Raw genomic sequence first — 27,235 nt, 5'->3', positions numbered from 1 at the left:
AGTCCAGCATGTTTGGAGAAAGGGAAACCGAGGAGACCTGGGAGAAAATGCAAACTAAAAAGTCTCTGTAAGAAGGGTGGTGGTTTCCCTTACTCACACCACTATTCATACTGGCCTGTTGTGAATGATTTTAGTTGTGAGTGGTTGGTGGTGGTTGGAGCGACCGATGGCACAGATTGGCAGCCTCGCTCCCGTAAATCTACACCGTGCCTGCAATTGTAGCTTACCTCTGTAAAAAATATCACGCAAAAGGATAAAAACACTCACAAAGAAAATGAAAAGCCCCTTGTGCCCCATCACACCTCCACTGAATATGGTGTGATTGGATCATGACTACAGTGTGGCACTTTGAGAAACTTGGTAGCACAGGCTTGTAAAGTGAAGTGGGGCATGTAGTGTAGTTAAGAGGAACAAATGTTTTGCAGAGGCATCAGTCTAAACAAGCACTTTGTTCGTCAGACACATTATAACTCTATTGGGGAGCATCTCTAAGCTGTTCAAAGGTCTGTCGAGATGAGACTGTATCTTAGTCCCTGTGTGCCCGACCTCCTCAGTGGATCAGCAACTGTTCTCTAAACTCCACTTTGACAAATGGACAGCCCACACATTGGGAACCACAGCAAGATGTTCCAAGATCTGGAATAGTAGCTCTAATATTTAAGATTAAATTCAGTCCATCACGTCTTCCCCTGCAGGTAAAGCTGTCCCCGTCCTCTCCGTGTCTCCGTTGTGGCTGAGTCCTGGCGCCTCTGTCTCTCTGAAGTGTGACGTTACAGCGCCCTCTGCAGCATGGAGGTTTTACTGGTACCGGGCTGTTCCTCTTCCATCAGGCTCGTACTCATATGAGCCGCTCCCAGGGCTCACCTCAGGGACCGCACATGGGTCCTTCACTGTTCACAGTCTGAGCAGCACAGCAGGGTTTGTGTGTCGAGCTTCACGAGGGAGTCCAGAGGTCTACACTGAATACAGTCCACCACAGTTTGTCTGGTCTGCAGGTAGCTCTGCTGTCAGTGACTCTTCTTCATTTTCTTTACACTATAACACTGTAAAAGTCTGTATTTTCAGATGCTCCAGGCAACAGAGTGTCTCCGATTGTGCATCCAAACAGCTCACAACACCTCACCAATGACCCAGTGTCAGTGAGCTGTGGCTCCTCTGATGAAGACTGGAGTGTCCAGATGTTTTCTATGACCAATCTGTCCTTACACCCGTGTCCCTCTCACACAGGACAGAAACAGGAATGTCATTTATCCACAGATGAGGAAACCAGGGCAGTGTTCTGGTGTGAGTCTGGACGTGGAGAAATGACTGACGCTGTGAACATCACCATTCACAGTATGTTTCCATGTTCGCTCTTTTGTATTTGACTGCTGGACAAAGCGACTGACACAACTACATTAACCTCAGAAAGGAAAGATGCATCCTACCAAGTTGTTCCATCTGTCTTCAACAAAACTGTAAAAGATGAGTATTTCAGTTTTTGCATTAGGTACATTTTCTTCAGCAAATAAGTAGTTCATCCTTAAAGGAACTATACCTAATTTTGAACCTTTTTAGCCCAAATTTTACAAAATGGGTATTTTTTACGACCTTCGGCGTCGCTGTGTGACGAAAAAGGTAAACCCCTTTTCGTCACATCGACTATTTGGGTTGATCGTACACAACATAATCAAATCATAATATGGAGCAAATGTCATGCATCAGGCTGATTTTACTACAACTTTCACAATATACTTTTATTTGGCAAAAATAATTTTACCTCACAAAAAGAAAAAAAAAAATCATGTATAGCTCCTCACACCCACATCAGTCCAGGAAGAACTATAAACCCAAATGAAAGATCACAGATTTAAAGACCTATCTCATGCTTGGAGACTAGAAGGAAACTCGAGTCTCAGAGATGGAGATAAGGCGAGTCTGAAGGTAGTCTCGGTGAAAACTAACATGTTGGAGACTGTGGGGACTGTGGGACTTTTTAAAGTCTTCACAAAGTTTCCATGTGCGCACGGTCTCATGCAGTCATTTTCATCGAGACCACGTGGAGACTGACCTTATCTCCAGAGGACGTCTCTTTTCTTGTGAGATGGGCCCTTTCTGTATCAGACTTGTTACTGACAGAGTACTACAGCAGCATCTTTGGCCTCATATAGATTTTAGAATAAATTACCTAACGGGAAAGAAATGCTTTTCTTTTGAAGCTTTTGAGTTCACAGTGAAATATATAAAAAAAAAATGGATTTTGGGACTAAAATGAGATCAAACCGTGACTTCAATGGGCAGTAGGACAGTTTTTAGTCAAGTGTCTGGTTCTGGACCAATAAGGCTGGTTTGTTCTTACCTTAAATATTTCTATTCCTTTTGCAAGTAATGGAACAATGGAGTATTACCATGAGTGTCTGTCCAGCACTTACTGAAGCTGAAGATTCAAGAGTTACAGAGCACCTCCTGTTTGTGTCCAAAGTTCTGAAAAGGGAGTCAGTTTTGTTGTTGAAGCTGGATGGAGGATGACTATTAGGATGTGTGTTATGTGAGAATATATAATAAAAATATTGTATTTTCTTGACAGATTCTTTGATTTTGTTGATCCCGGCTCAGCCTGTTCCTGAGGGACGTTCTGTCTCTCTCACCTGTAAAGCGCGACAATCTGATGCACTGTCTTTAGTCCATTTCTATAAAGACGGACAGTTAATACAAGAAGGAACCTCAAGAACATACAACTTCTCTGCTCTGTCCAAGTCTGATGAAGGCTTGTACAAATGTGGAATACATCTTACTTCAAATAAAGTGCTGACGTCTCCAGAGAGTTGGCTGTCAGTCAGATGTGAGTTCAGTCCTTTCCCTGAAGTTCAGTTGTTTTGTGACCCATTTTAACATAAATTCTCAAATCATTTTCTTCAGCGTCAGAGTCGAGGAGCTCTTCAGTTCTTGTGCTGGTGTTGGTTGGGTTCGGGTTTACAGTTTTCCTGATTGTTTTGCTCCTTTTGGTTTTGAGGCATTACAGAAACAACAAAGGTACAGCTGAGATACAAATAACCTTGAAATGTATTGATTTTTATTTGATAACATCTGTTGTTGTTTTTTTTTCAGATCAGCAAGTTATGAGGTCAGTAATGCTCTTTCTATACTCACTGTTCTGAGTGGGTTTTACACTTCAGTTCTCATTCTCACGTTCGCTGTGACAAGTGTGGGCACATTTCTTCATTTAGTTAGTTAGTAGTTACAACCCGGGCGAGAGATGGGCAAAAAGGCGAGACAGACCTGGTGCGTAGATGTAGAGACATATTTAACCTTATCCACTTCAGCACTACCCAAATCTAAAAGCTTCTCGACTGGAACTTTCAGTCGATTAGGAGTGTGCTGTCCTCACTCTGAAGTTCACAGATAACGGTGCCACAAAATAATCAGGCCTTTCTTTCTTTCTTTCTTTGCTGTTTATTTGTGGAATGGCCTCTGACCATTGCTCTTTTTCAGCCGACCGTAAAACTAGAAGAAACATAAACAAACATGGAATTAGCTATGCTAATAACAAGTTAGCTATGCTAATATCAAGTCACAATCATTCAATACAAATGTCAAAACTGACATGAAATGAAACAATATAAATGATTCAGCATATAACAAATTTACGGACAAATCCTGTCCAAGCAACAACATTAAAAAAGGTCACTCAAGCATGGCCTGCCCTGCGTTGCGTGCAGCCATCTTGGTTTTTCTGCCAAAGTAAACTTTTCAAAAGCGACCACAAGCACCTGGAACCTGCACAGGGCAGGTTCCGGTTTCGCGGAGATAAATGCTAATGGAGGAGCAGCTTCGCTAACCCCGGAAGTACCGACTTTAGTAAATAATACTTTTTTAGCAGTAGGTGCAGCATTTTTGGCTAATGAGTCTGAGAAATAAGTAGGTTCAGGCACTCCCCGCTAAGTTTCATAAATATTGATTGTTTTGTAATAAAGAGTTTTTAATGTTTTTTTCTTGCATATTAGCCGCTATGCTAGGACCCGGAAGCGGATTTTTTGTTTTTAATTCGTTTTAAACGTCTGGCAATTTTGAAACAAAAGTGTGTATTTTTTCAGGAGCGAAAGCCTCAGATACATGTGTGGAAGAGACAGTTTACTCTGAAGTCAAAAGGCCTGTGTGTCTGACTGAAGCTCCAGACTCTGTGGGACTGTAGCCTTTCCTCAGACTCTGTGCCTTCGTTGTTGTGACGCCGACAGCCTTTGGCCGAAGTGTGCTCGGTGTTTGGAAACATTCCCTGGTCTCTGGTGTTTGCCCTCGGGGAGGATCCGGGAGCGGCCAAGGAGACGCGTGGATCTGTGACCCAGCGCTCGTGGTGTGGCCGGTTCTGGACCTCTCTGCTGCTTCGCCTTCTGCGCCAAAATCCCCTTTTTAATTATTGTTTTTATTCCATTCTTCATACTATTTCTTTTAAACCATGTAATAAAGTGTTAACCTTTGAACTGCTTCCTCTTTTTTTGGTCACACCACTGCTCTCCAAGTCTGTCAAAAAATTATTAATCGGCCTCTTCCAAAACCCACCTTTATCCATAAAAGCCACAAACCCCTCTTACAGTATGACACCTGATCTATCAGAGTTTTTGAGAATTATTTCAATATAATAATGATTATTATCAACGGCCATTTGTCCTTTATCCATGAGGACTTTTACATGTGGCTCTTTCCTCAAAGGTGCTAAAGGTTTTGTGATTCCTCGGCTCATGCAGTGAACTCAAACTCTGCCTTGGCTGTTTGAATAAAATCATAATTTAGTGGATAAAGAGTGGAGAGATACAGTGATCTTGACACCAAAAGTTCTAGCATGTACCACATATAGAGAAAACATTTACCTTATTTCTCAAGAGGAAAGCAATGATCCATGTGAAAATCCTTCTGTCTTCCTTCTTCAAAAAATAGTTTAAAAATGTCAGGTTAAAGGGTTTGGGAGCCTCAGAGTCTCATTTCTGCTGTTTGCGGACGATGTTGTTCTGATGGCTTCAACGAACCAGGACCTTCAGCACGCACTGGGGCGGTTTGCAGCCGAGTGTGAAGCGGCCGGGATGAGGATCAGCACCTCCAAATCTGAGGCCATGGTTCTCCACCGGAAAAGGTGCTTCCCCTCTTCAGGTCGGTGGGGAGTCCTTACCTCAAGTGGAGGAGTTCAAGCATCTCGGGGTCTTGTTCACGAGTGAGGGACGGATGGAGCGTGAGATCGACAGACGGATCGGTGCGGCGTCAGCAGTGATGCGGTCGCTGTATCGGTCTGTCGTGGTGAAGAGGGAGCTGAGTCTGAGGCAAAGCTCTCGATTTACCGATCGATCTACGTTCCCACTCTCACCTATGGTCATGAGATTTGGGTCATGACCGAAAGGACAAGATCGCGAATACAAGCGGCCGAAATGAGTTTCCTTCGCAGGGTGGCTCCTCACCCTCCGAGATCGGGTGAGGAGCTCAGTTACCCGGGAGGAGCTCGGAGTAGAGTCGCTGCTCCTTCACGTCGAAAGGAGCCAGCTGAGGTGGCTAGGGCATCTGTTTCGGATGCCTCCTGGTCGCCTCCCGCGGGAGGTGTTCCAGGCATGTCCTAGTGGGACAAGACCTCGTGGAAGACCCAGGACACGGTGGTGGGACTATGTCTCCGAGCTGGCCTGGTGTCGCCTCGGGGTCCCCCCAGAACAGCTGGAGGAGGTGTGTGTGGATCGGGAGGTTTGGGCATCTCTGCTGAGACTGCTGCCCCCACGACCCGGCCCCGGATAAAGCGGAAGAAAATGGATGGATGGAGGTTAAAGGAATAGGCCACCGTTTTTACATACTGAGATATGTTCTTACCTAACCTTAGCCGAGTTAATATATCCCCGTCTGGTCTTTGTCCGTGCGCTCTGTCACGCAAACGGAGCACATACGCAGCCTCTCCCACATATCATTTGATACGAGGAGCAAAACGTCCGCGGAGTTTTTGCCTCGTCATACTCCACAAGACGCAAGAACTTTGTTCTTGTTCTTGAGGCAAAAAGAAACAAAGTTCGTCTGGGCTCTGACATTTCATCCTCCACAAGACTGTTTCCTCTTCGTCCTCGCCCAAAACGTCCGCGTGTTTCTCCCCAGGACTTTGTTCCCATGTGCGTGTCCTTGTAATCCTTCAGCGAAGTATACATGTTGTCTCCGTTTTCCGCACCGGTGTTAGGACGTAAACATTGGATTCTCGCTTCCCGCTTCCGCCAAAATAACCCCGCCCACTAAAAATCCAGCCAATCACAGCCAGAATTCTCGCAGCCCTGCCGAACAAAGTTCTGCTGAGCTGATGCGTCAGCAAGACCTGCTGAACAGGAGCTGCGAGAACAAAATGACGTCATTTTGTTCTCGCAGCTCAGGGTGCGAGAACAAAGTTCTCGCGTCTTGTGGAGTATGAATAGGCCTTAACTCCTAAAGGTTATTGACGGAAGTGAGCGGGGAAGTCTTTAGGAGTTACTGCGCGGACGTTTTGCTCCTCGTATCATTACGCCTCACAATATAGTCCCCCTTTTTATCTGCTTATAAAATCGACATGCTACATTTCTGTGTCAATATACTTCGCATGAAAACACTTCACGTAACTTTATTTAAATAAGGAACACGTGGAAGAGCTTGGTAGCTTCTATCGTGAGCTTTTTTGGAGCTATATGACATGTGGGAGAGGCTGCGTATGTGCTCCGTTTGCGTGACAGAGCGCACGGACAAAGACCAGACGGGGATATATTAACTCAGCTAAAGTGAGGTAAGAACATATCTCAGTATGTAAAAACGGTGGCCTATTCCTTTAAGTAAGCTGCAACTCCAGACGCCTTATGATTGTCCTCAGATGAACTGAGATCTTCAGATGACAGGAGGTTTGAGTGTGTGTCTGTTGGATTAATACTGTATTACACCGTAAAATTTAACCTTGGACTTCCTGAACATATGTTTGTGTAATTTCCTGTGGGAATTTATGGTAATCGGTTTATTACTGCAAAAAATTACCATATTCTTACAGTAATTTGTTTCTTAAGGAAATGCAGAGGCGATATGTATTTAAATGATGTGACTTCCTCTTTTCAGTGCGTGTTCGTCGTGATCATTTCAGTTAGTCTAAGGAGGAGCAGCTGGGTTTGAAGATGGGCTCCCGCCTTCTCTGGACCATGGCCCTCTCCCGTGAGTTTATATAAACATTTAATTATAGATCAAGGCCTTTGTTCACCTGTTTCACTCTCCTCGTTTCAGTTCTCACAGCCGTCCTCTGCAAAGGTAAGTCTCACTGATGTATTTCGTGGCTTCACTGTTAAAAATCTTTAGGCCGCCTTTGAATTTAGGATTTTGAAACCAGTGATAATGTGAAGTGATTAAAGCCTTTTGAGATGCCAGTCAATCTGAGCCAGCCTCTCACTCACTCAAAGTACATTTTAATAATAATAATAATACATTTTATTTGTATAGCGCTTTTCAAGACACTCAAAGGCGCTTTACAGAAAACAAGAATAAAATCACACATAAAATGAGCACATTAAAATAGAGGGAAGTTACTCGACATGAAAAGCCTTTTTAAAGAGGTGGGTTTTGAGTTCTCTCTTGAAGGTGGGGGGGTCAGAACAGGCACGGAGCGGTTGGGGCGGTGAGTTCCAGAGTGTGGGGGTGGCGATGGAGAAGGCTCTGTCTCCCCAGGTTCGGCGCTTGGTCTTACGGGGGAGGGACAGGAGGTCAGCGTTGGAGGAGCGGAGGGAGCGAGATGGAGTGTGGTGGTTGGAGGAGGTCGGTGAGGTCTGGAGGGGGCAAATTATGGAGCGCTTTGAAAGTGATGAGGAGGACTATGAAGGTTAATTTGTGTTTTTATGATCAAGGTGTTTTTTATACACTGAATTTATGTATCTTATTTTTTTGCATCCGTATTTCACCACCATATTGACAAAAATTCAGTGTTTTTTTTTCCCTGCTGAAAAAAAAAATCAGCGTATTTCACACTACATATACAGTTGAGCTTGGGATCATTTAATTTTGTTGAATGTTTTAGGAGAAGCAACAGCTCAATGTCCAATGCTAACTGATTCATGTAAACCAATGGACGCCGCTAGGCTAGGCTAACCCATAGAAATGAGTGAGCGCCAAGCTAACATTCGTAAGTTTCTATAAAAACGGATCCCACACTTCGACAATGAATGCATCTAGTTTTACAATTTTACTCTGGGTTTAAGTGAGTACTTTTAACTCTAGTTTGACGTTTGGACGCAGCCAGTTTCCTCCTTGGCTGCGCTCTGGGAGCTCACGATCTGATTGGCTGCCCATCAGCTGTTTTTCGCAGCTTTTTTACAGCAGCGAAAAAAATACGCCAATTTTTTTTTTCAACAGCGAAAAAAAAATACACTGAATATTTTTTTCAGCTGAATTTTTTTTTCAGCCGCGAAAAAAAATACACTGAATTTTTTTTTCAGCTGAATTTTTTTTTTCAGCAGCAAAAAAAATACACAGAATTTTTTTTTCACCGATTTTTTTTTTCAACAGCGGAAAAAAATTCACTGAATTTTTTTTTCAGCAGCGAAAAAAAATACACTGAATTTTTGTTCAATATGGTGGTGAAATACGGATGCAAAAAATTCAGATACATTTCATTTCATTTTCATTTCATTTATTAATTTATTTGAATGGGATATATCAAGGCTAATTTCCATCCGCAGTCCCATAAAAAACAACATAAAAAAGAACATACAAAATACAAAACATATAAGCCACAACACACAGCAGTACATTACAGACAAAACAGGCAAGGACAACAACTACACAATACATGAAGTGCATCTCTTTCATACGCCACTCCCCTCGTCCCTCCCACTCACCCACCGGTACCTGCAAGTATTCAAAAATATGTTCCTATTCAGTATATAAAAAAATTCAGTGTATAAAAAACACCTTTATAATAAAAACACAAATTAACCTTCATAGAGGACCTTGAACTGGATGCGTTGAGGGACGGGGAGCCAGTGGAGGTTCTGAAGGACAGGGGTGATGTGTTCCCGGGAGTTCTGGATGTGCTGGACTTTGTCGAGGGTTTTGGATGGTGAGCCGTAGAGGGCGCTGTTGCAGTCGTCAATTCTGGATGTGATGAAGGCGTGAATCAGAGTTTCAGCGGCAGAGAAAGTGAGGGATGGGCGGAGTCGTGATTTGTTTTAGAGATGGAAGAGAGCAGTCCGGGTTGCTTGACGTGGGGTTCGAAGGAAAGAGTGGGGTCGAGGAGAACACCGAAGTTGCGGGTGAGCGGGGACGGAGTGACGGCCGTGCTGTCGAAAGTGAGGCAGGAGTCTTGAGCAGATTTGGTGATGTGTTTGTTGCACTCTCCAACAGAACAGGCGTAAACTTGGATGGTTTGCAACTTTATTTAGTCCAGTTCGTTGTACATGTTGAGGCACGCTTGGACCAGCGTCACCATAGCGCACACACCAGGCATCACTCACTACTCCCCGTGGGCGTGGGCAACCCACTTTTGTGAATGAGCCCCACTCCTGGACTCCACCCATTGCGGTACATGTGATCGTATAGTGAATAATTTAAACACTTTCTACCAATAATAAATAACAATGAAATTACATGTGTCTTATGAATAGATAAAATAGATGGGCTACACCCTTCCCCACTGAAAAGAGAAGTGCTCCCCATAGTCTCTTTTTTTCCATTTTCCCTTTTATACCCACGTGTAAAAGACTATACAAATTAGGCATTACATTTCAAGAGCAACAGGTTTGGCATTTCACATTGTCTACGATTTTAACTTGTTATAAAACGTCTTTTTATCAAAGTCCATTTTTTTATGGCAACAACACACGACTCGTCATTAAGTCCATATGCATCAGCGGGTGCATTGTCCAGGGAAGTATCGGTGGGCCCCCCAATCTTCCATCATGGGACAAGGAAAATACTTGCTTCACCCAAAAGCATGTTATCACATGACTATACCATTTCACTTAGGCTAACTTTAGATCAGATACGTTACAACTAATACTCTTTAGAATAGTATCAAATTTGTGTGCCACTTAAACCAATTACTCTACCCACTACATAATGTTTTAGGAGTCAAATAACCCATCTTTCACTATTTACAATAGCCTATAAGACTAATAATGCGAAAAAGGATACATAATGGGTCCGTCGTCGGTGTGGACCTCATCTGCACCGCTAGCACGAATGGGACAGGTCTGCAGCTCTCTCACTGTTGGTTCACCCAGCTGGTCATAGGTGTACAGACGACGAGGCTGTTTTGCTCTGACTGGCCTCCGTGGTGGAACTGCAGCTTCCCTCTGTTCCTCTTCCGACTCACTGGCGGAGGCTGGTGAACCCTCTTGATTTTCAGGCTCACCTTCAGGACTCCCAGGAGCTACCACTTGAGGCTGCACCGCATTCTCTTCCCGTCTCTCCACTTGCATGGGCCTTCTGACAGGTGCTGTGGTGAGTGGATGCAGTGGCTTCCCAGCTGTCCAGAGGCCAAACTCCTCCTCACTGGAACTTTCTGTCTCCACTGGTTGCAGCTCTCGCCGACCTCTTTGGTGCCTTCCCCTGGTCTGAGGTGGGGGGTGGTTTAAACCGGACTGAGGAATGTCCCTGGGAGGCTCTTCTACCAGGTAAGGGCAGGGCAACAACAGGTTGCGGTGTAACACTCTTCTCCTCCCTGTACCTTGCAGTGGCTCCACTGTGTACACTGGACTGTCAGGGCCTCTCCTCTCTCTCACCACATAGATGGTTTCCTCCCAATAGCTCCGCAGCTTCCCTGGACCACCTCTGGGAGTTAGATTCCGTACCAGGACGTGGTCACCAAGTTGTAGTGTTGAGCTCCATGCACGTTGGTTGTAGCACTTCTGCCCTCTCCTGGCCGACTTCCACATGTTCTCCATGGCTATAGCATAGGCCTGCTGCATAGCTTCTCTCCATTTCTCTGCATAACCTACTAGAGACTGGCGCTCTTCTTCATGTTTTTTTCGAGGGATGAGCAGATCAACGGGTAAAGTAGGTTCACGGCCGAAGAGGAGGAAAAACGGAGAATACCCTGTAGCTTCATGGACTGTGGAGTTATAGGCATGGATCACTTTACCGAGATGTTCCTTCCAGCGTGACTTCTCAGTTTCTGCCAGAGTCCTCAGCATCCCGAGCAAAGTCCGGTTGAAGCGCTCTGCAGGGTTTGACTGTGGATGGTAGGGTGAAGTGCGGGAGTGTCGCACACCAGAATAGCTCTCTAGTTTGCGGAAGAGCTGATTTTCAAACTCCCTTCCCTGGTCATGATGGATTCTGGCCGGGAAGCCAAAACGCAGAATGAAATCATCAAATAGCTTTCTGGCCACCGTCTTCCCAGACTTATCCCTTGTGGCATATGCCTGTGCATATTTGGTGAAGTGATCCACCAATACAAGGATGTACTCCTCTCCTCCACTGCTCTTCTCAAGGTGCACAAAGTCAATAGAGATCAACTCAAACGGAGCTGATGTCTCAATACTCTGAATTGGCGTTCGAGTGACTCTATTTGGCTTCTTCCTCTTGAGGCAGCTGCAGACAGAAGTGACATAATGCTCAATTTCTTGTCTCATCTTGGGCCAGAAAAAGCGCTCACGTGCCAGAGCTATGACTCGCTCTGTTCCCAAGTGTCCCATATCTTCATGAAGGTGCTTGTAGATGAGAGCTTTCATGGGCTCTGGGACGACCAACTGTGTTCTACAGGATGTTTCCCTCCAGAGGATCCCATCTTCATCCGTCTGCAAGCGAGACCACTCTCTGAGGAGCCTCCGCACGGGTGCACTCTCTGTCACTCTTTCTTTGTACTTCAGGTGAGTATATTTTTGTTTCAGGAACAGGACTCTGGAGATGGCTGGATCTGCTCCTTGAGCTGCACTGATGTCTTTGGCTGCTAAGGGCTGTACAGATGGAGCAATGCTGACCTCTTGTGGAAGAGCGTCAATGTTACAGGTAACTGCTGAGATCCAATTGATTTCTCCTCTGCTTTCCTCCCGCATGCATATGCCAATGCCTTCAATATCCTCTTGATGGAACTCTTCAGTGCACTCCCTGATGATGTTGTGAATAGGCTTGTGTCTTGACAGGAAATCGGCATCCCTATTAGCAGTCCCGGGCCGGTACTTGATGGTAAATCGGTAATCAGCCAACTCTGCTATCCACCGGTGTCCCGTCGCATTCAGCTTGGCAGATTTTGTGACATAGGTCAGTGGATTGTTGTCACTGTACACTGTAAAGTGGGGTGCATGGAAGAGATAGTCCCGAAAACGCTCAGTAATTGCCCATTTTAGAGCCAAAAACTCCAGTTTTCCAGAGTGGAGTTTGTAGTTCTTCTCAGTGGCGGAAAGGGTCCTGGAGCCATACCCAATAACTCTGAGGGCTCCCTCTTGCCTTTGATAGAGGACAGCACCCAGTCCCTCTTCTGAAGCATCCACGTGCAGAATGAAGGGCTTCTCTAGGTCAGGATAGGCCATCACCGGAGGGTTAGTCAGCTGATTTACCAACTTCTGCAGTGCCTCTTGGTGAATGACAGTCCATTGCACTGGGTGAGATGGAGCAAGCTGAGCTGACTGACGACTTGAGACCTTCTTCGTCGGGCTTTTGTCTGCAACTTTGGGCTTGGAGAGCAGGTCGTACAGGGGCTTTGCTGTCCTCGAGAAGTCTTGAATGTAGGACCTGTAGTAGGTGAGGAATCCCATCAACTTCCTCACTTCTCTGACAGTAGAGGGAGTCTCATGTTGGAGGGCTTGGACCGCTTCCATTTCCTTGGGATTCATCTTGTAGCCCTCAGCTGAGATGATCCGCCCCACATAACACACCTCCGGTTTGAAGAAATCACACTTTGTTGGTCTCAGTTTAATACCAGCTTGTTTTTGTCTTTGCAGCACTTGCCTCACATTTTGTACATGCTGATCAAAACATTTGCTGAAGACCAGGACATCGTCAAGGTAAGGGACGCACACTTCATCTCTTAAATCCCCAAGACAGCTCTCCATGTAGCGCTGGAATGTAGCAGGAGCATTTGCAAGTCCAAATGGGATCCGTACCCATTCATACAGGCCCCAGGGTGTAATAAAGGCTGTAGATGGACGACTCCTCTCACTCACAAAGCCCTGATGATATGCCTTTCCTTGATCCAGGACTGTGAACCACGCGTTGCCTCCCAGATTCTCCAGAATTTCTTGAATACGAGGGATGGGGTGGCGATCGGGCAAAGTCTTTTGGTTCAACAGCCGGTAGTCCACACAAAGACGAAGGCTCCCATCTTTTTTCCTGACGCAGATGTAGAGGCCTGGAAATAAGTTCATTAAAAATAGGCACCCCTACAATTTTTATTTTTAACATTTAAGTATTTTTTTATAGATATTAAATCTCATTTGGTTCGAATACATCTCTGTTGAGTTAGATGTAGTCCCTACCCTTGACCACTAGATGGCGCATGTCGCGCATCGATAGAGAATAGCTGAGGCATCGTAGAGGAAGAACAATTCTTTCGTGCTGAAGTAAAAAAGCAGCTAAACGCATGTGCTCTCTCTATTCTTATATCGCAGGTTGGTAACACTATAAGTTCGCAAAGTTGAAGTATATTATCTTAGTCAGAAGGTTTTTGTGGTAAAACTGTCAAGTGTGAGTCTAGCAGAAACTAAGTTTAATACGTTTTTTTAGTAGAATTGTGATCGTGTTCAATGCTAACTTTTAGAGCTAATGGTCAAGGGTAGGGAAATTACAACGCGGGAAAAATACATTATCCAGGAGGACCATTTGAGTATTGTTTATTTAGGACATAAATGAAACATGTTTCATTACTATGAGACATTGACTAGGTTATGTTATCACCAAGGTGTAACTATGGTTTATGACCGGAAACCAGTAATGCCATGGTACTACTGTATTAGATACAGTGCAGCCATTTTGTAGTTGGCTTAGTTTTATATTAAGAATAGGGATTTCATAAATAGTTGCACAGTTAAAAAGATAAATAGAATAAATAGAGATAAATAGTGATTAATTTCATGATAAAAAGGTAAAAAGGTTAAAAAGTACATTAAAATAAAGAATGTTCTGTATTTTAATTGTGTTGCTTTTGAAGAAATTGTCATATGTGACTCATAGTATAGTTATTCAGCTATGGCCACATGGACTTTTGGACTCTTTTAAGGCCATTTAGCATAGTAATTGCATTGTTTTGATTACTGCTGTTGTCATTGTGAAGAACAATTCTTTCGTGCTGAAGTAAAAAAGCAGCTAAACGCATGTGCTCTCTCTATTCTGATATCGCAGCTGAGTACTTCGCACACACGTATGCCCTCTGAATCCCAGAGGAGCAACAATTTTGGGGGCTCGTCCGGGATTAGCGCCACCTGCTGGACGGCACTAATCATTGAAGAACCAAGGGAAGCTGATCACCTGTTCCTGAGCCGATGACAACAGCGACAGAATCCAACTAACCAGAGATGGCTGTGCTACGTGACCTGAGATGGGAAATCCAGCAACAGCTTCATCAGCTGACCCGCGCCCGCAACAGAGATCTGCTCTACAAGCTGGTAGAGTCGTTCAAAGATGAGGTGGAAGAAGATTTGCCAGGTGCAGAATCGACCGAAGTGGAACTCTTCGACTTCATTGTTGACTTTCTGAGAAGTCCACAAATGAAGAGCCTCGAGGACCAGGGGATGTCTCGCCTGCTTGCTTTTCGTGACCTCATCGGAGAACTACAGTTGCCCGCGCCAGTTGAGGGAGGAGATGCTGGGGGTTTGCCCGACCTGGAAGAGGTCACTGTAGCGCCTGTGACCAGTGGGGCTGCTGCTCTCACGGTCACCACAGTGAAGTCATCCTCACCATCAGTAGTTGCAGATCCGGTTACAGGTTTAGTCAAGCTGTCCGAACTCAAGTCACTGTTACCACGCAGGGATTACAAGATTCATGGTGGTCAAATCTCTGATTTTGATTCTGATTTGAGTTACAATGTGTTGTGTAAACAGATTGATGACGGTCTTTCTGAAGGGTTCTCCGAGGCTGAGATTATTAGAACGGTGTTTAAGATAATCAAGCCTGGTACTTTTAAAGACATGCTTGTCACCAAAGATACCCTTACTGTAGCTCAGTTAAAACGTTTCTTAAAGGCACACCTACGAGAGAAAAGCAGTACTGAATTATTTCAGGAACTAAGCAATGCCAAACAAAATGACAAAGAAACACCACAGCAGTTTATGTATAGACTTATGGGTCTAAAACAGCGTGTGCTGATTGCGTCTAAAAACAGCAGTGGGTTTTGTTATGATAACCAGTTGGTACAGGGTGTGTTCCTTCATTCACTGTATCAGGGTATAAATGATAAATGCTCATATGTGAGACGAGACCTGAAACCTCACATGTCAGACCCAAGTGTCACAGATGACTCCATTTTGGAGCTCATAACAAAAGCTGTATGTGAAGATGCGGAGAGACAGAGTAGATTGGGGCAAAATCCAAAGTCAAAAACTGCAAACGTAAATGCAGCTCAGGTAGAAAAGGACGAAAGTTCTGTAAAAATGCAAACTGAAGTCCAAGCTAATCGTGCTGCTATACAAGAGTTGACAGCGCAGGTGTCCTCTCTAACTAAAAGTTTAGAAAAGGCCCTAACTCCAATGGCCAATGCAGTAAGTGAAAATACTCGTCCCACCGTAGCGGCCTCAAAACAGCCAGCTCCAAAATCCGAGGTCAAAGGGAAGTGTCAAAAGTGTATTGCTCAAGAGAATGAACATTGCACTCATTGTTTAAGTGTGGAAAAGAGGGGCATCGAGCTATTGGTTGCCTCCAGAGAAGCAGTGTGTCGGGAAACTCCAAGAGGTCGCTGGGGAGGGACCACCAGTGACTGGACCATCTTCAGAGTCCCACAGCACTGAGAGACTGAAACCCGAAACATCTACTCCTAAGTCCCAGAAAACACACGCAACAAACAAAAAACGTGTGGCACAGTTAATAGGCGGTAGATGTATGATAAGTTGCCTGCTAAATGGAGAAAAACTACAGATGTTATTGGACAGTGGGGCACAAGTTAGCATTGTTGAAAAGTCGTGGGTACAAACAGCTTTACCAAATGTGAAAATACAGCCACTCGCGAGTTTGCTTTCGGATCATCCACTTAAAGTCACTGCAGCCAATGGGACAGATGTTCCTTTCGAAGGGTGGATTGAAGTTTTACTCGAGATCACAAGTTCACAACATGGCTCTGTATCCTTGTACGTTCCAATGCTTGTCAGCCAACAAAGTGTGACTACTCCACTGCTGGGCTTTAATGTCATTCAAGAAATAATAATGGGAAACAGTGACAAAAGTGACAATATCAGCCTAGTGGACTTGTTGTCAGAGACTCTTAAAGTTCAGAAATGCAATGTTGAATCACTTATGTCTGCTGTTCACGCCAAGACAACTGAAAACGAACCAGAAAGTCCAGTCGTGAAGGTTGGAAAAAGAGGACTCACTGTTCGCAGTAATGAAATCTGTATGATAAAGTGTCACATCAGATCATTTCCTGGTGGAGGTGAAATGCTGTTTGAACCTTCGGTGAAAAATCACTTACCGGATGGATTGGAGTTATTTCCAGCTCTTGTTGATGTACCCCCTGGTGCTACAAAGACTGTTAAAATCCCAATCCAAAACTCAACCAAACATGACATTTTCCTACATCCAAAGACTGTGTTAGGACTTATTGAAGAGGTTTCTGAGTACAAACCTGTGAACATTTGTCCTGAAAATGTCAAGTCAACCAACCAGTTATTCTGTGGCACAGCTCAAGTGTCATGTGACAGTCAAAGTGAGGAAAAAGAGACTTTTAGCACCACTCCTTCACATCTGAGATGGCACCCAGTTGTAAATTTAGACCATCTCCCAGAAAGTGATCAGGAAGCTGTTCGCCAAATGCTTTATGAACAGTCAGATGTTTTTGCTCGTGAGGAAGGGGATATTGGATGTATTCCTGGACTACAGCTAAAGATCAACACCACTGACAACACACCCGTGCAAAAGAGTTACAACTCCATTCCCCGTCCGCTTTACAAAGAGGTAAAGGAATATGTTCAAAACCTTTTAAACAGGGGTTGGATCCGAAAATCTGTGTCAGCTTGTTCGTCACCGGTGGTATGTGTGCGTAAAAAGGACAATACTTTGCGCTTATGTGTTGATTTTCGCGAGCTCAACCGCAAGACAATACCCGACAGACATCCGTTGCCACGGATACAAGATCTTTTGGACAGTCTCGGAGGAAATACCTGGTTCTCCATATTGGACCAGGGCAGTGCATATCATCAGGGTTTTGTTAGTGAGGAGTCAAGGCACTTGACCGCTTTTAGCACACCCTGGGGTTTGTACGAGTGGGTGCGGGTCCCGTTCGGTTTAACAAACGCACCGGCCGCATTCCAAAGGTGCATGGAGGGAGTGTTAGACGGGATCAGAGACGAGTGTTGCGTGCCTTACTTAGACGATGTACTTTGCTACTCTAAAACCTTTGATGAGCACGTAGACCATCTAAGACAAGTCCTCTGTAAAATGAGACAACATGGTATAAAACTTCGTCCAGCCAAGTGTGAACTGTTTAAAAAGCAAATACGTTACCTTGGTAGGCTAGTGTCAGGCGAAGGGGTTCAGGTTGACCCAAAGGATTTGGACGCTGTGATCGCTCTCAAGGAAAAGAAACCCCGCACAGTCGGAGAGCTCAGGACATTGCTTGGTTTTCTCAGTTATTATCGATCGTTTATCCAAGACTTCTCACGACTGGCGAGGCCCTTGTTTGAACTTCTCCAGAGCTCAAATGACACAAACGGTGAAAAGAAACCAGCACCAAAAAGGGGTAAAGGACACTCCAAAAAGGGAGACAGAAATCAACTTCCGTCACGCACACCAATAACATGGACAACTGAACATCAAGAAGTTGTGTCAAAGTTTGTGGACATTCTAACCAATCCTCCCATTCTAGCCTATCCCAACTTTGATCTTCCATTTGTATTGCACACAGATGCATCCAACCAAGGCTTGGGGGCGGTTTTATATCAGAAACAAGACAATAAACTCAAAGTGATTGGCTATGGCTCTCGAACTCTCACACCTGCCGAGAAAAATTACCACTTACATTCCGGTAAACTCGAGTTCCTAGCGCTCAAATGGGCCATCTGCGATAAATTCCGTGACTATCTGTACTATGCGCCGACCTTTACCGTGTATACAGATAACAATCCCTTAACCTATGTCCTCAGTTCAGCCAGGTTAAACGCAGTGGGTCATAGGTGGGTTGGGGAGTTGGCAGACTTCCATTTTGACATCAAGTATAGGCCGGGAAAAAGGAATGCAGATGCAGACATGTTATCCAGATACCCATTAGATCTCCACCAGCAAATGGGCGAGTACACAGAAACAGTTTTACCGGAAGTAGTGTTCGCGGTGTGGCAGGGTAGTAAGGCAGTCCAAAACAACGATGTACCCTGGGTAGCTGCGCTACAACTGAGCTCTAGTGAAAGTGAGTCAACAGACAGTGTTTTGAGCATGACACCCAAAGACATTCATACTGCTCAACAGGAAGATGAAGCAATCAAAGAGGTGATCTCACTCAAACTCAAAAGATGGACACCTAACGACAAAGACAAACGGACAATGAGTAAACAAACAAGGAGACTACTGTATGAGTGGAACAAGTTGGAAGTTGACAATGGACTCTTGTACAGAAAAACAGAGCATAACAAACAACTTGTCCTCCCCGAACAGTTAAAACCTATGGTGTTTAAGAGCTTACACAACGATATGGGTCATGTCGGTTGCGATAAAGTGATTCATCTGGCCCGTGAACGTTTTTATTGGCCGTATATGCAACAAGACATTGAAGATTATGTCACAAAGAAATGTCCATGCATCAAACAAAAACGTCCAAACGTTCAGCAGAGAGCTCCTATGGGATCTATCACAACCAGTGCTCCTTTCGAGTTAGTCTCCATTGATTACTTACACCTTGAACCAAGTAAAGGAGGGTACGAGTACATTTTAGTACTTGAAGACCATTTTACTCGCTTCGCGCAAGCGTACCCTACAAAGAATAAGTCAGGCAAAACAGCCGCTGAAAAGATATTTCAAGACTTCATACCACGTTTCGGGTATCCGGAAAAGTTGCATCATGATCAAGGACGTGAGTTTGAGAACAGTCTTTTCCAAAGATTACAACAACTGTCAGGAATTGCTCACTCACGAACTACTCCGTATCATCCGCAGTGCAACCCGGTGGAGCGGCTGAATCGTACACTACTCCAAATGCTTCGTACCCTACATGAGGAGAAAAAAAGTGAATGGAAAGAGCATCTTCCGCAAATCGTCCATGCCTACAATTGCACGAGGCACGAGTCGACAGGATACTCGCCATTTTTCCTCTTGTACGGCAGAGCTCCTCGATTGCCAGTAGACCTACTTTTTAATCAAACGAACGAGACACAGAAACACAACCATCAGACCTATGCAAAGAAATGGGCTGATAGGATGCGTGTAGCTTACAAAATTGCTGCAGAGAACAGTCAAAAATCTTCAGGCAAAGGCAAAAGGCAGTACGACAAACGCATCAAAGGTGTCACTCTCCAACCAGGCGACAGAGTGCTGGTTCGGAACCTCTCTGAAAGAGGAGGTCCGGGAAAATTGCGTGCGTACTGGGAATCAGAAGTACATCGTGTAGTTGAGAGAGTAGGCGATGGACCAGTCTATAAAGTACAAGCGGAAAGAGGCAGTAAAGTCATTCGAGTGTTACACAGAAATCTGTTATTGCCAGTAAACGATTTGCCATTGGAAGAAGAACTGCCTGTATGCAAAAAGTTGAAACAGAAAAAGGACATAAGAACTGAAACAAATCCAGACAGTGAGAAAAGAGACAGTGATAGCTCGGAGGACGAGGAAGAGTACACTTATCGTTACAACCTCCGGAGTAACATTCCCGTATACAGACTTGTAAATCCTCAGCAAAGTGTTTCATACCAAAACGCTCAGCAACCAGTACCTGTCGTGCCAGTGCAAAATGCTCAAAACCAGCAAAGACTCAATGCCACGGCTAGAGAATTTCGCCCACCAGTGAGACAGGAACCTGTACCCATACAGCAAGTTGTTGAGGAGCAAATGGTTGGACCAGCTGTGTTGCAGGAGGAACAAGGACAAATGGAGGAAATGGATGGAAATAATGGAGAACAGGAGGAAACGAGAAGGTCACAGAGGAGAGCACAACCGGTGGAGAGACTTACTTACGATGCTCTGGGACAACCATCATCTCAGCCATGGACTGCAAATGTGAGACCTCTCTTTCTCCCAACTCATGTGCCAACAGTTCAGAACTTTATGCCTTATCCATACCCCATCCAGCCCCAACCGTATGCTTATAACTGGTACACTCTCGTTAACTAAGTCACCCTAAAGCGTGAAATGTCGGGAGACATTTATTTTAAGTGGGGGAGAGTGTAGAGGCCTGGAAATAAGTTCATTAAAAATAGGCACCCCTACAATTTTTATTTTTAACATTTAAGTATTTTTTTATAGATATTAAATCTCATTTGGTTCGAATACATCTCTGTTGAGTTAGATGTAGTCCCTACCCTTGACCACTAGATGGCGCATGTCGCGCATCGATAGAGAATAGCTGAGGCATCGTAGAGGAAGAACAATTCTTTCGTGCTGAAGTAAAAAAGCAGCTAAACGCATGTGCTCTCTCTATTCTTATATCGCAGGTTGGTAACACTATAAGTTCGCAAAGTTGAAGTATATTATCTTAGTCAGAAGGTTTTTGTGGTAAAACTGTCAAGTGTGAGTCTAGCAGAAACTAAGTTTAATACGTTTTTTTAGTAGAATTGTGATCGTGTTCAATGCTAACTTTTAGAGCTAATGGTCAAGGGTAGGGAAATTACAACGCGGGAAAAATACATTATCCAGGAGGACCATTTGAGTATTGTTTATTTAGGACATAAATGAAACATGTTTCATTACTATGAGACATTGACTAGGTTATGTTATCACCAAGGTGTAACTATGGTTTATGACCGGAAACCAGTAATGCCATGGTACTACTGTATTAGATACAGTGCAGCCATTTTGTAGTTGGCTTAGTTTTATATTAAGAATAGGGATTTCATAAATAGTTGCACAGTTAAAAAGATAAATAGAATAAATAGAGATAAATAGTGATTAATTTCATGATAAAAAGGTAAAAAGGTTAAAAAGTACATTAAAATAAAGAATGTTCTGTATTTTAATTGTGTTGCTTTTGAAGAAATTGTCATATGTGACTCATAGTATAGTTATTCAGCTATGGCCACATGGACTTTTGGACTCTTTTAAGGCCATTTAGCATAGTAATTGCATTGTTTTGATTACTGCTGTTGTCATTGTGAAGAACAATTCTTTCGTGCTGAAGTAAAAAAGCAGCTAAACGCATGTGCTCTCTCTATTCTGATATCGCAGCTGAGTACTTCGCACACACGTATGCCCTCTGAATCCCAGAGGAGCAACACAGACAATAGGTGAGGAATATGAGGAGTAGGATTTCTGGATCCATCCCCTACTCAGCAGATCTTGGATGTGTGTTTTCACTTCCTGATAAAGATGACGTGGGATTGAATTGTAAGTCCTTTGCACTGGGGTATCATCTTTGAGCTGAATATTCATTTCCAGTCCTTTAATACATCCCGTATCCCACTCATCTTTAGCAAATACTTGACTCTCTTCCCTCAGCATTTGGCGTACCTTCTGTTGTTGTTCTGGAGAGAGATGGCTCAGGTCCACAGGAGGATCCCACAGCTCATTCAGCAGCACTTGAGTCGACTGCTCTTCTTCAAGTGTGGTGTTGCCCTCTTCTGGAGATAGTGATTGCTTAGGCTCCAGGGGACACACACTATTAACACTATGCAGCCATCCCAGGGTGGTGCGGCCACACAATGTAATGTCTCTGTCAGTATTATTCTCCACAGCCACAGTGACACGTGCATTGCCTTGGGGGATAACTATGAGCTGCTCTCTGACTTTTAATCCACTTGGCCATGGAAACTCCGGGTTGGGTTCCAGCAAAGCATAGGATCCACCCCCATGGACCAGTCCACAAGACACGTTCATGATACTGTTTTTGGGGATTGTCACCGGGCGTCGGCTGAGGCGAGCGATGTGAGGGCTGTCCTCAGGCTTATGCTGCTTCAACACAGACAGGACAGCATGAGCCGTTCTGCGGCCTACCTCTAGTGCTGAGGAAAGTCTCTGGGCCATGTGACCAACTGGATTGCAGTTCTCTGAATTGTCACTGGCCAGGGCGAGTTCCTCTATGACATTGAAGCCTATAATTGGACGCTCCAATTCGCTGCTGGCCACCAGGACAGGTACAAGCACGGACTGCTCACTCATCCCTGGGACAGCCTCGTGAGAGAGAGTGAACTCCACCTCCATCCATCCTTTGTAGGGAATCTCTGTTCCATTAGCTGCAGACAGGCTAAATTCCCCATCCTCTAGGAGCTCTGCTACAGGCCTCACCAGGACATCTGGTAAGTATTTATTTTTCCAGTCCACTCCAACAATCGACACCTGTGAGCCACTGTCCCATAATACAGTTGTATCCACATTATTGAGGAAGGCTCGAACCAGGCATCTTCGCCCCACTAGTTTAGCTGTCTGTCTTTGCTTACTAGTGAGAGGTGTTGTCTGGCTGAACTGGGCGTCGGTCTTACCAAGATGTACCTTAGTCTCAATCTTATTTGACGAGGCTGAGACATTGGTGCCCTTGCGACAGCCAATGGCCCAGTGGTCAGCACTCCCACATTTATAACAGTGGTCACACTTGCCGTGGGGGTTGGTGTCCTGGCAGCGTTGACACCTCCCGGTTGTATGCGGTCGCTGTTGTGGCCTGAACCTCTTGTTGAAATGTCTGCTAGGTCCCTCAAGGCGTGGTGGTCCCGGAGCTGGAGCTTGATGGAGGGTAGAGAGCTGGTTTGTAAGGTGTTGTATAGCCTCACAGATGGCTTTATTGCCCTGGTCCACTTTATCCAGGAGTGTCTCACGTTTGGGTGGTTCGCTGGGCTTGGTGGCATCGGTGGTGGACATCAGGGTGTTGCTCTCTCTGCTGTAAGTATAATCCTCCCCCACTGCTGCTACTCTCGCCCCCCTTGATTTTGACATGGAGGCAAACTTGTTTTTCCTTTCCACTTCTAGAGTATATGCATCAGTGACTTTCTCCAGGAGAACCTCATCCGCCACCTTTGGGTCACGTAAGTATGGCTTTAAATCAGCCCGGACAGTGTCATCAATCAAACCAGTAAGCACTGTCTGAAGAAACTGGTTTTGGATCAGTTCAGAGCTATACTTTAATCCAAACTCAGCCCTTTCAGATGCAAACAAAATTTGCTGTCTCAAGTCCATAGCTCTCATTACAAACTGTATGGGTGTCTCCCTTGAGTCTTGTGCTGCTCTAGTGAGACAGTAGTACAGTTCTGTTGCATCCTTCTCAATAAAATGGGTTCTCAAAATTTGCCTCAATGCCTGAAGAGAAAGGTCCAGTCTGCTCTCAAGGTAACTTTTTAATTTTATTCCCGGAACAATAGCTTGGATTACAGCCTCCACAATATCAGCTTCACTGTATCCTTTCTTCAGGGCTTTTTCAATCTGTCTCTCTAAGCTTGTATATCCAAGTTTGTCTTTTTGCTGTGGTTCACCAATTTGTCCAACAATTTTAAAGTCTTTTCGATATAACTGATGAACAAATGCAGGACTGGCATTATAGACAGGAATATTAGCAGCAGACACGGGTGCGTTGGGCACATTTTCATTGCTGGGTGCAGTACCTGATCTTTCCAGCAGATGGAGGTCTGGTGTTATAGAACGCGTCAATTCATCAATGCGATCTCCAACCTTCAGCAACAGAGACATTCCTTCGTCCTCCAGCGAAATCACGTCTTCTCCTTCCAAATGTTGTAGGATAATCCGTCTCATTTTGCGAGGTAGGGTTTTGTCCTCTTCGCTTACAGGTAACTCCAGCATTGTGCATAAATTAGACAGCTCCATAGCAGGTAAAGTCAATAGTTTCCCCTCGATCTGTTCCAGCGTACTTTCCCAGATGACAGACATTTTCCAAATGGCAATAGTCACGATTCACCGTTAATGCTTTTACCTTAGCTCGTTTGGTGACAGAGTACAGTTTGTGAGTAGGTAGCCGTGCGCCGCCGTAGTGGGCTATCAGCTGTTGGCTTGTAGCTACAACTCCGATCAGCTGTTGGTCAAATAGCCGCTGTCCATTTGCGATCTCCAATCCGGGTCACGGCGCCAAGATTTATGTTGCACTCTCCAACAGAACAGGCGTAAACTTGGATGGTTTGCAACTTTATTTAGTCCAGTTCGTTGTACATGTTGAGGCACGCTTGGACCAGCGTCACCATAGCGCACACACCAGGCATCACTCACTACTCCCCGTGGGCGTGGGCAACCCACTTTTGTGAATGAGCCCCACTCCTGGACTCCACCCATTGCGGTACATGTGATCGTATAGTGAATAATTTAAACACTTTCTACCAATAATAAATAACAATGAAATTACATGTGTCTTATGAATAGATAAAATAGATGGGCTACATGTTTTTTGGGCCGATGATGATGATGTCTGTTTTGTCACTGCTTAGTTTTAGAAAATTGTGTTTCATCCAGGTTTTGATGTCACTCAGGCAGTGGGTGAGGGTGGATATTGGAGTCCATGGATGTAGTGGAGATGTAGACCTGTATGTCGTCAGCGTAGCAGTGAAAGTCAAGGCCGTGACGTTGCCAAGAGGGAGGATGTAGAGGATGAAGAGGAGAGGACCGAGCACCGAACCTTGGGGAACACCCTGAGATAGGGGGGCGATGGAGCAGCGGTTTATGTGGATGAGCTGTTGCCGGTTTGAGAGGTAGGACTGAAGCCAGGACAGAGCAGAGCCGGTGATGTTGAGGTTGGATTTGAGGCGGGACAGGAGGATGGAGTGACTGATGGTGTCGAATGCTGGAATTTTCTTTGGCAAGGTGGATGAAGTGTGTTGCTGAAGGACACAACAACAGTACAACAACTTGAGAATCAGAATTAGTTTTATTGGAGCTGATGGAAGCACAAGGAGTCACTCAGAGGAGACCATTGTCGAAGCTGGAGTACCTAGAAGATTGGGTAAAAAAAATTGGGTCCTACACGGGCCATGAGTCACCAGAGATATGATGATAACAGTTTCAGTCGTCATGTTTTACCTTTTTGTCAATAAAATCTTTAATGTTTGAGAGGTTAAAAACACCACTCTCAATAATGCTCTTTAGGACAAACTAGTTCCCATAATGTACTGTAATTGGTGTGTATGGAAGAGAGTGCAAATTAATGCTTTGGAATGAATGAATGAAGTGTGTGTTCATTTTAATGCTGTTTTGGGGAAATGTATTATCAACATGTGCATTTTACTGGGTTTAAATGTGTCTTTGTGCAGGAGTGACTTTACAGATGCCGTCCACATCTGCACATCCTGGAGACTCAGTGACTGTGCGGTGTGTGGGGTCGGATATAAAGAGAGTGAACATCCATAAAGGTGACACAGAGGTACAGACAGACTCTACTCATCAGATCACACGGACTGTCAACTCTGTAGAGCTGAGGATCAGTCCAGTGTCTGTTGAAGATCAGGGACTTTATTCATGTGTGGACAATAAGAACAGATCACTTAATCAGAAAGCGCTGAATGTAACTGGTAAGTAATTTACTTGAAATATACACCAATGTTTATTCAACAAAACACAATTTAAAACTGTATTATTGGTCTTTATCTGTGCAGGACGGAGTCGCAGTATTTCACTGACAACATCCAGTGTCTACATCCCAGACCAGGGCAGTGTGAATCTGACATGTTCTGTGGAGGGTTTTCCAAACCCTCAGTGGCTCAGACACAGCTCAGAGTCTCACTTGGAAATATTGAATGAAAAAACAAAGATTATCAGCGTGTCTCGTGGAGGAGTGTACTCCTGCAGAGGCTCAGATGAGTTCATCGTCACTGAAGAAAGTGATAATGTCACCATTTGGGAGACTGGTGAGTGGAAACACTGGATTTTCTTGGGCTTGTGTGGCTCATGTTATTCCACAATATGGTAGAGTTTGTACTTTACTTGGAATATTCTTTCAGAAGGATTTGTTTAGTAAAACACAAGACTAAACAATTATTGTATCGATGTGATATCTTTAACCAACCAAGTCCAATAAAGAGAGAGAGACAGAGGGTGGGGAGACACAATAGAAAAATAGTAGTAATGTTTTCTAAATTATATATTTTTTTGCAGGTTTGCCTTTAAAAATTCCTTCACGGGCCTACTCTGGAGAGACAGTGATTGTTCAGTGTGAGGGGCCTGTCCAAACACATCTGTACTTTTATAAAGATAGAGGCGTTGTTAAAAATGACACGAATCACTGGTTTAAACGCACTTCTGAGACGAAAGTGGAGCTGAGGATCCGTGTGTCAGAATCAGACCAGGGCTGGTACTCCTGTGGGATCAAAGAGGGAACATTATACACTGGTCGCCAGTTTCTACGAATATACACAGGTCAGTCCTGCTCACATACAGGACTCTGATCAGAGTTCTGGTCTGACACTCACATTAACACAGTGGTTCTGGAACTAAAGACAAACATACTTTGAAAAGCCTGAATAATGTGTGATATATGATATAATGTTTTCACAACAGGACGGAGCCCCAGTGTTAAACTGACCACAGAAAACCACCTCATCCCAAACCAGGGCACAGTGAGGCTTAAATGTAAGGGACAAAGAGTTCATGGATATGAATGGATCAGACGTTCTTCAGCTCAGAATTATACCTTGGAAATATTAAAAGAAGACACACCTACTGTCAGTGTCTCTCGTGGAGGAGTTTACTCCTGCAGAGGAAAAGTACGACTTTATAGACTGACAGCTGAAAGTGAGAGAGTCACTATTTGGGAAACTGGTGAGTACATTTCTGTATCTTACCTTCTCCAACATGTTGGAGTAGCTGTTACTCCATGAGATGTGTTAGTTTTACAGGTAAGGTGAAGGTAAAGTGTTTTCATTGTTATCACATAATTTTATAAAAACAACAGCAATCTGTCGCCTTTCGGCGAAATTCGCCGTTTTGACCTCGGAAAATGCCATTCACATGAATCGTGTCGATCTGCAATAAATAAACAGTGAAAGGGGGAGGGGTCTATGGCGTGTAACGTGTAAATAAAGCCTCAGCACTGGCTGAGGCTTGT

General features: G+C 44.4%; 1 protein-coding gene across 5 annotated transcripts in view; it reads left to right on the top strand.

Moving 5' to 3' along the window:
• The window catches only part of LOC306961790 (Fc receptor-like protein 5), a 101,644-nt gene that overhangs the window by 51,170 nt on the left and 23,239 nt on the right, over positions 1–27,235 (top strand). For 4 of the 5 annotated variants that reach the window (XM_079554693.1, XM_079554689.1, XM_079554691.1 and 1 more), the window contains one exon: positions 2,567–2,821. In XM_079554693.1, the coding sequence (XP_079410819.1) occupies positions 2,567–2,821 (255 nt within the window). Of the gene's footprint in view, positions 1–2,566; positions 2,822–2,898; positions 3,013–27,235 lie in introns of all 5 variants that reach the window. The other variant, XM_079554690.1, reaches the window with a different exon arrangement.

This window comes from Gobius niger (genome assembly GCF_951799975.1).
Source record: "Gobius niger genome assembly, chromosome: 4".
Lineage (NCBI taxonomy): Eukaryota > Metazoa > Chordata > Actinopteri > Gobiiformes > Gobiidae > Gobius > Gobius niger.
Note: the sequence above shows the minus strand (reverse complement) of the source record. Positions and strands in the feature narration are given on the sequence as shown.